General features: G+C 41.5%; 1 protein-coding gene across 1 annotated transcript; it reads right to left on the reverse strand.

Annotated features, from left to right (window-relative positions):
• Positions 1-1,786: 1,786 nt before the first annotated feature.
• wee1 (WEE1 G2 checkpoint kinase) lies at positions 1,787-8,940 on the reverse strand. Its single transcript, XM_004069387.5, has 10 exons — positions 7,963-8,940; positions 7,463-7,680; positions 7,143-7,209; positions 5,755-5,927; positions 5,353-5,621; positions 5,127-5,216; positions 4,954-5,039; positions 4,699-4,869; positions 3,346-3,491; positions 1,787-2,821 (listed from the first exon to the last, which is right to left on the reverse strand). The coding sequence occupies exons 1-10, from the start codon at positions 8,452-8,454 to the stop codon at positions 2,665-2,667; spliced, it is 1,869 nt and encodes a 622-aa protein (XP_004069435.1). The 5' UTR covers positions 8,455-8,940; the 3' UTR covers positions 1,787-2,664.
• Positions 8,941-9,165: the final 225 nt, after the last annotated feature.

Raw genomic sequence — 9,165 nt, forward strand, 5'->3', positions numbered from 1 at the left:
TAGTGTCTCTAGATGACCCAACTCCCAATGTTAAAGTGCCTAGGATAGCACAAGGGTTACACCTCAGTCCTTTAAAGTTCAATTCCTTCCATGACTATTGTTCTTCTAACCATTCTGACTGTAAAAACCAAGACCTATGGAGAGCTGCTTTACAGCACTATGGCCCCCGTTTATGGAACAGTCTGCCAGAGGACCTGAGAGCCGCAGAGAGCATTGATGCTTTTAACCCTTGTGCTATCCTAGGCACTTTAACATTGGGAGTTGGGTCATCTAGACCCACTAGACAGTGCTCTGAACCTTTTTTCTTCAGTGATTTGTGATCTTCACTGGTGTCCATGGATTACATGAAATCTTTCCACCTTTGTCATGGTAGGGAGAACACGTCAATGTAAGGATGGGGTCATCCAAGATAGCACAAGGGTTAAAAAGCAAGGGTTGGATAGAACCTTGAGACACACCACAATTAACTTCATGGACCCCAGAAAAGTGTGTGTCCATAAAGTTTCTCTCCATGAGATAAGATTCCAACCACTTGAGAACAGTCCTTAAAAGCCAAGACTTTGAAGTCTGTTCATAAGGATCAGGTGATCAACAGTTTCAAAAGCTGCACTTAGATCTAGTAGAACTAGTACTGAGATCTGACCTGAATCCAAGGCACAAGTGGCTTGTGGAGACTTGGAACAAGTTGCTTAGGCTGTCCTCTGGTGGATTGCTCCAAATAAAGAAAACAGTCCAAGTTGCTTACAGCCTTTTCTTCCATGTTGTGCTCAGATGTTTATCCAGTTCAATTCAAGGAAATTTAGCTTAAAATGGCATTTCTCAGTATTTCTTTATTCAAATGGTTGTGAATCAGGAGTGGGAACATTTGACAAAAGAGCATATTTGGGACATTGTAAATACTCTAGGCAGGCCGTGAGCTCTCTGCTCTGCTTCATTCTGTTACATCCATTTGCAGACAAATAGATCCATGTACGTCTTAGTTTTCCACGTATATCTATACAGTATGTGCTGTCGAGTAACAGAGCAGGAAGTATGCCTCACTTCACGACCAATGTTTTTCATAAGGACTTTTCAGACTAACAACCACGTTTATGATTGGTGAAATTAAGGAAAAATGACAACGGAAACAGCCAACCCTTTTAAAATTGTGTTTATGAAAACAGTGGCCTTTTTCATATTTACCTAAACATACTTCGTACATACATCCATTTAACCCTCAGTAGTCTCTGAACTCAGAGTTTGCCAAACACATCAGCTGTTTACAGTGACGTAGGACTGACAGCGACTGCCCTGTTAGCATAGTTTTCACTGAAAATTTAAACTTCAACTTTCAAAAAGGTTTTCAGTTTGGAAACATTTTGGTTTAAAAAGAACAACGCAAAAGTTATGAGAGAATTGTGATATCCCCAGGAATAGAGTGTTGCTTTTTTTTTTTTTAAATCTTGCCTTATTTTTGTATTTATTAGATTACATTTGTCTACACTTTTTAGGTTTTTCCAGTTAAAAATGCAACTTTGAATTGAGTTTTTGGATTTTTTTCATGTTCTATTAAAAATCAGAGTGGGACCTCTGTGTTCCTATCTGTAAAGAAAAATAAAGAGGCCAGATAACAATCATTGCCACAAAATTGATTGAGCACATTGTAAAAAAAAGAGTAAAAAGCGCTCAAAAGGGTCCAGACTAAAAGGTCAAGCATCCACATGTTCAAAAAATTCACAGAAAGTTATCCCAATGCTTTTAGATCCTATAAAACAAGAAGAAAACACAAAAACAGCACAAATAAAATAGAAGAGGAGAAATGATGAGGTTTTATTTAAAGAACATTATGTACATGTTACAACATGAAGCTCTTGTGTCTGAAGCTACAAGAACGTACGGACGATTACAACTAATCTAAAAGGACGAGCTGGAATTGTGACAGCAGAACACATGAAAATATGACGAACAGGACGGTGGCTGTTCTAATGCTACAGGGAGGGCTGGCAGCACTGATCAAGGCCGGATTCATTCAAACTAACGGTCTCTTTTCACCAAAATGGCACAGTTGATTTCACTCCTAAGCAGTAAAACTAAATATGCAAATGACTGGTTTATATTTGAAAATAAAAGCCAACTATCTGTAGAAGAATCCAGCTGAAACTGACCAAACCCTGATACACAAAAAATTACTCAATAGCAGCAAGTTTGTTTTTCATATTTTGCAAAACAAAACAAAACGTGGCCAACACTGTGACCACACGGTGCCTTCAAAGTGCTCCATTACAAACAGAGACGTGATCGATCCTCAGGCAGTCCTGCACCCAGCATCAGGCTTATGACAGGCAGTAAGGTGCACATGGTAGAGGCAAGTACATTCACACGGGAGAGGGCTTCACTGCAGCTTTGATCTGCTACTAAAGGGTTTCAGCGTCTTCAAGGGGAAGTGCAAGGACACAACGGTGCAGAGCCTGATCTCCACGCAACACCGGGACTGTGAAGGGTAAAGCAACGGCCTTTGACGGATGACCGTTTGATCAAGAAAGACACAGATGGGCAGAAGGTTTCAACTATACAACAAAGGTGTAAAGAACTTCCAGTTCTGTGTGGCAGCAGTCCAGGAGAATAAAAACCACACACCAAGTCTGGTTAGGAGGTCCTTAAGCCTTGAGAGTTGGCTTCAAAGTCTTAGTAGATTGTCAGGCTGACTGAGCGGTTCATCTTTTTTCCAATTAGTCTTGAGGTTCGGAGGTTGGACTGGAGAGTGGAGCGGGTCAGGACTCTGTCGGTGGACAGAACCTTCTCCTCAGCAGCTGCTCTGGCCATCTGGGCTTTTTTCAGCTCCCTGCAGAGAAAGAAACAAGAACTCATTCAAACGGCCACAGTGGTCAGTCAAATACAAAACGGCAGCAAAAAGACTTTTAAAGACTTCTTTAACAAAAGAGAGAACAAAAACTGAAATTTCATCTTGAAAAGGCAACTGTTTTTGTTTGTTCATTAACTCTTGTGTTATCTTGTGGGGTCCAGATGACCCCACCCTTATATTGACGTGTTATCTCTACCAGAAGGTGGAGAGGATTTCATGTAATTTATGGACACCAGTGAAGATCACAAATCAGTGAAGAAAAAAAGGCTCAGAGCACTGTCTAGTGGGTCTAGATGACCCAACTCCCAATGTTAAAGTGCCTAGGATAGCACAAGGGTTAATGTGTATTGTCAGTTACAAGTTCTAAAAATACAGCTGAAAAATGTTTACATTTCCTATGTGAACATCTGCACCAGTTTCAGTTCAGCATTTGACTTTTTGATGACTGTAAGATACGCTGCGATGATTTCCACGTTCCACGCCGTCCAACCTGTCGTACTCACTTCTGAAGCAAAGCATTCTTGAATTTTTCAGCGTTCAACTCCACTCGTAGCTGGTCTGCACTCATTCTGGCAGAGGTCAGGAGCACCGGGTGTCTAATGAGGTCGGAGGCCGAAGGTCGTCTGACCTGGTCAGGGTGGATCATCAGCTAGAAAACAAAAAGAGAGGAAAATTAATTTTAAATATTTTTGACATGGATTAATATATTAGAAGAGCATACTGGTTGTACTAAAGGAGTGCTTCTCAAATAGTGGGGCGCGTCCCGATGCGAACGCGCAGAAGTAGCGATTTTAGGTACAGGTAATACGGGCAATTGCTCAGAGCGCAAAAGGAGGGCGGTGACAGCGGCTCAGTGCTTGTTAAAAAATCTGCGCCGCTATTGGTCCTCCTATGATCTGGTCTATCACAGAGTTTGTAACAGCCTGAAACTGTGAAGTGCCGTCCCTGCAGCTACTCCTGTCACACGCGTGTGTGAGAGAGAGGGGAGGGGTAGTGGGCTCAGGAACACGGAGCGCTCCCTCTGTTGCGCAACACCAGGATCACCTTGTGTCTTTAGATGACTCAGCTCATGCTAATAATGTCATTCTTAACTATTGTAGACATTTGATGACGTGTCTTTATTTTCCATCAATGTATTCTTTGTCTGCCTGTGGTTTAGTTGGTGTCAGTATTTGACATGAAGACAGCAGGTAAAGCAGGAAAACAGTTACATTTTATGAGATCATAAATAAACTATTTTGAAAAAAATCAGCACAATGTTTATTGTCTATTTCTTCAGACTTAAAACGTTAAATATATTGGTGCTGTTGATGTTTCAGATCAATTTAAATGTAATATTATTTATTGATTGAATTATTTTTCTCTGCATCAATTGGTTCAGTTGATCAAAATTGTTTCTAGTTTAAATAAGGAATGACATTTTATTTTTATTTCCGGCACTTTAATCTTCTTTTCTGTTTTAGACTAGAACAGGGTTTCTGTGGCAAAATAAAGCTAATGTTTGTTGAAAGTGGATTTATATCGTTTTTCTCTTTTGTTAATGTTAAAAGATCCAATTTTAAGTATACTTACACCATTTCTATAGATACTAAACTAATATATTGGGGGGCTTGCAAAAAAAAACAATTGAGAAGCACTGTACTAAAGTATCATTCAGTTTAAATCCCTCATACATCCATATATCCAATAAAAATATATAGACCAATGTTACCAAACCACTTCTTTTAATATAAGAAAATACTTTAGTTTATGACCAATGACATAAATGGAAATATATTTGATAAGAGTTGTGTGTTTAGACAGCAAGTAGCTCACATTGGGACAATAAGAAATGTAAAGATGCAAGTGACTGTTACCTTGAGTAGAGAGAGGAAGTCTGGAGAAAGCACCTGAGGGATGGAGGGCAGTTTACCCTTTCTGATTTCGTGCCACTTTTCCCCATTGGAGGGTAAAGGGTCAGCGCCAGAAGCACCAACAACAGTAAGAGCTAAAGCAAATATGTCTGCTTTTGTCAGGTTACTGTAGTCCTACAGAGGGATAAAAAAAAAACGATGAAATGAAACTGTGCAGAAAATATAATGCTTGTGCATAATCAAAGTTAAGCTACAAACCTCTTGCAAAACTTCATTAGCCAAATATCGACTGTCACCTTCCTCCACCTGTGGATTGTTCGCTGTAGTCACATGACCAAGATCACCTTAAAGATTAAACAAACGCAACCTCGTGAAAACCACACAAATAACACTCACTGACACAAACAAGGATAAAATAGTGTGCAGCTCACCTATTTTGTAAATAACGCTGGTTGCTAGTCCATCCACCTCATCACATTCATCAAAGCTGGCCACAGGCTTCCGCGATATGAAAATGTTACCTAAAAAAAGACAACGTTAGCATGTTTATGAGCGGCAATTACAGGGATTAAGCATCAGGACAAAATATTACACACAAACAGAATTTTTAGTACATTAAAATAGTCATTTTGATAAATCAAATAGTGGCGTACTCACTAGGCTTAATGTCCATGTGCACCAGAGAAGTGGAGTGGATGTACTTCAGCCCTCGTCCAACCTGCAGCAGCAGATCTTTAAGTTCCAGCTCAGTGAAGTAGCTGAGCCGTCTGTAGTTTTCCGCGATCACGTCTGAGAGCGTGCCGCCGTTGCAGTACTCGTTCTGGATGAGCATGTGGTCGTCCTCGGCCCAGGCCGAGTAGTACCGCACCACGTGAGGGTGCTGGCCCAGCACGGCGTGAGCGTACACCTCCCGCAAGGCATTTTGTCTGTGACGAAAGGAACGACAGATGATCATGACAAAATCCAACTAATTCTCAATTAAAAGGTTAACGTGGACAAAGACTTAAAAGAACTCTTATTTGTAATAGAGTAATAATAAAATGATTAAAACAGACTTACTCGTCTACTGATCCCGCCAGAGGTTTCTTTGACCTCTTGATGGCATAAATACAACCGTCGAGTCTCTTCACACATTTGAACACGGCTCCAAACTCGCCACAGCCTATTTTCTCCAGCTCGAGAAACTCCGAGGTGTAGCGAGACATCATGTTGCTCTCCATCATGGTGATTCTCTGCAGACAGACAGACGTTTGGATCAAATCCACACCCACACTGACAGACTCCTTCCACTCTGCTGCTCTCATGAATAATTCTGTTTCACCAAAACAAGCTGGTTCCCTCAGTAAACAGGCTTTGGATCATTTGCATTCAAATACACAATACAGATCCTTCTCCATTCTACACTTTCAACAGGAGGAAAGATTGAGCAATCAGCTGCAGGACTGCATTTGTGGAATTTGTAGGAGATATATCTGTAGACGGGCTTTAACAGAAAACACCCTTTCGAAAAATTCACCGCTGCCCCACCCAACAATCAGATAGAATTTTTTATTTAAAGATACTTGTATTTCCCAAATACCAAATGACTTTTATCCATGTTTATTCTAACCTGTGAATTGCAAATCCAAGTTCCTGTTTGGGTACATGGATTCCAGCAGCAGGAAAATTCCTGTTTATGCAATAGGCATACTAAAGAATGACTCGGTACTAGTATATTACGTAACATCCAATTTGACTGTGTTGTTACTTTCTTTAAGCATGATGTCATCAAATGGAAAAAGCCACATTGCAGTGGGATTTTTGCATGACGACTGCATCCTAAAAACTGTCAAATTACAACTCCACTGCGTTGTTTAGGTGAGAACGAGCTCATTAAGAATGACAGGTTCAAATTGAAGCAGCACGTGTCACACTCACCATCTAAACATGTTTCTGTGGTTTTGACTTACGTATAATATATAATCTCAACTCATTTTCACTAACAAACTGGCTTAATCCCAAACTATTCAACCAATTCTTAGCATAAAAAGGTTTGACTAAAAACAGGTGTAAAGAAAATGTGGGATTTTGGGGATTCAGCCATACTTTCCGTGTTTTGAATACTGTACTCTGATGTTTGCGATCCGTTCCCAAAAATAACAGTGAGGATATCTGTGACATCCAAGATTGCTGACTCGCAATCTTTATACATTTACTGGAGTTTAAAAAAAAAACTACTACTTAGGTCATGTAATAATCGCTCTACAATGTAAGAATAATGTTGAGTTTTACATATATAAACTAAACAAATTGAATGTTCTACCGTCATCGGAAGAGACAAATCTTCATAGTTAAGTTAATTCTCATTCATTACGTAAAAAGACACCCGCACAGCAGCCTTTCAGGCATCATTTAGATCAAACAATAAGAATGGTGGTTTGATGGTGATAAGGAAAATACTCCATCACCTTGGATGGTGGGAGGATCTCATCCACTCCTTCACTGTCGCTCGCCTCCATGTCTTCTCCGCAAGAGCTAAATGAAGGGACAAGTTAGCGTTGGTTAGCATTCTGCACAGCAGGGGCAGCACTGTGGCTTTAAGGTCTGCAGGCAAACACCAGGAGGGTTTGACTACCAGAAAAAACAAATGCTTCAATCTGTAAGCCATTTTGACAGTTGCTGGTATAGGAAAGAAGAATGAGTAAATATCCGCACTACAATAATATGTGTCAACAACCATAAAATATAGATTTGATCCATAAAAAATTAGCAGCAGGGAGAAACGTACTCGTTCCAGTGCGCTCTTTTTCTGTTGTTTCTTTGCTGTGTGGCAGACTGAATGAGCAGGGAGTCTGGGGTGAAGGGGTTAAAGTTCACCAGGGGAACCTGCTGTCTCCTCCTGGTGCTGTCTGTGGCTGACTTTCCAGGAGACTCCACCTTTTTGAACAGGGCGATTCTCCTGCTGGAGGACAGGGAGCCGGAGCCCCGAGCTCTGGAGAGCAAACTCTGTGGAGGAAAAAAGAGCTGTGTTATTCCAAAAAAAATAAGGTTTTTTTTTTATTTAAAATGAATGATACATAATCAATGTCCTGCAAAGACATGGACATGTTCAGTAATATATAGGATGATCTGATTACAGAAGGCATTGTGTAATAATTGGGTCACTGAGTTTAACTGACTCAGCACCGAGTATACATGGAGAACAGTAAAGTAAACAAAAGCAAAAGAAAAAAATATATTATTTTGCTGTACACTTTTGCATAATTATAGAATGTCCTCAGAACCGACCTTTGGTGTATGCGGTGTGTCAAAAAGTCTGAGTTTTCGGAAGGTTTTGTGTGGAGGGGTGTCCGGGCAGTCCGGGATGGGAGAGCTGGATCCTTCCCCGTCGTCCTGGACGAAGCTATGCTCCGGCGAGCCCCCGTACAACCTGGGGCTCTTCCTCGGCGATGGGCAGTTCGTGTAAATGACACTGTTCGGTGACTGCAGGTGCGACGACGGGGAGTCGAGGCTCTCTTCGTCCCACAGCTCCACGTCGTCGTCCCCTCCAGAGTGATTCAGGGGGCTGCTGTTGCTAGTTCCCCGCAGCTTGTCGGCGGCGGCGCCCCGTCGGACTGGCATGGGGGAATCCATGTCCGTGAAGCCGGACTCGCCCCCAATGCTGCTGTTAACATCCTCAATAGAATCCTCCTCTCCGTCGCTGGATGTGAACTGCAGTTTCTGGCGAATGTGGAGGCTCTTGGGAGGAGTTCCGAGACGTCTTCGAGTGCAAGTCGACATTTTCAGAGTTTAAACCCCTGCTTCGTCGACAACACGGGCAGCTAAATGCGCGACTAGTCCAAAAATGTGACGATAGCAGTGTTTTTCGCTCAATAAACCAATGTATAATTACCTTTAAACAAAGGTATCGGCTGAAAGGGAATCGAAAAACAACGTTTTAAAAGAAAAATCACCCTCATTGGGTGCTCGCGAATTCCGACACGCTAGTAAAAGATGGCCACGGATTAGCTTAAAGGCACTGCCGAAACAGTTTCTTAAACTAGCATCAACTTTAAAAAAAATAAAGCTACGTCTGAGTACCAGGCAAATATCGGTCTCCGTCCGTCTGGAGTCGATGACTCACTGACCCAGGAACCAGTCTGTCCCCGATAAAAACTTAGTAATGTTTACAAAAAGTTTGAATGAGTCAAGAACTAGGTTCTTCCCATCACGCGCGTGGCAAAGGACTTCCCGCGACCGTTGATCACATGTGACTGGGAAACCAATCAGGGATCGTCGTTGAATTTTGAAACATGGGCGTTCCTGGAGGATTACGTCATTGGTGGCCGTGCGACAATCTGGCGGGAACGTGCAACTTCCACATGTTGCCATAACTTTCTAGACTGGAAGCCATTTAATGTAATTATGAGACAATGGGTTCATTTTCAAAAGTTAACGAAAAGAGATCAAAACACTAGAAAAGTTAAAGACTGAATCCCCACATTATTCTAT

Source organism: Oryzias latipes, chromosome 6 (assembly GCF_053564925.1).
Source record: "Oryzias latipes strain Hd-rR chromosome 6, Olatipes_Hd-rR_3.1".
NCBI lineage: Eukaryota > Metazoa > Chordata > Actinopteri > Beloniformes > Adrianichthyidae > Oryzias > Oryzias latipes.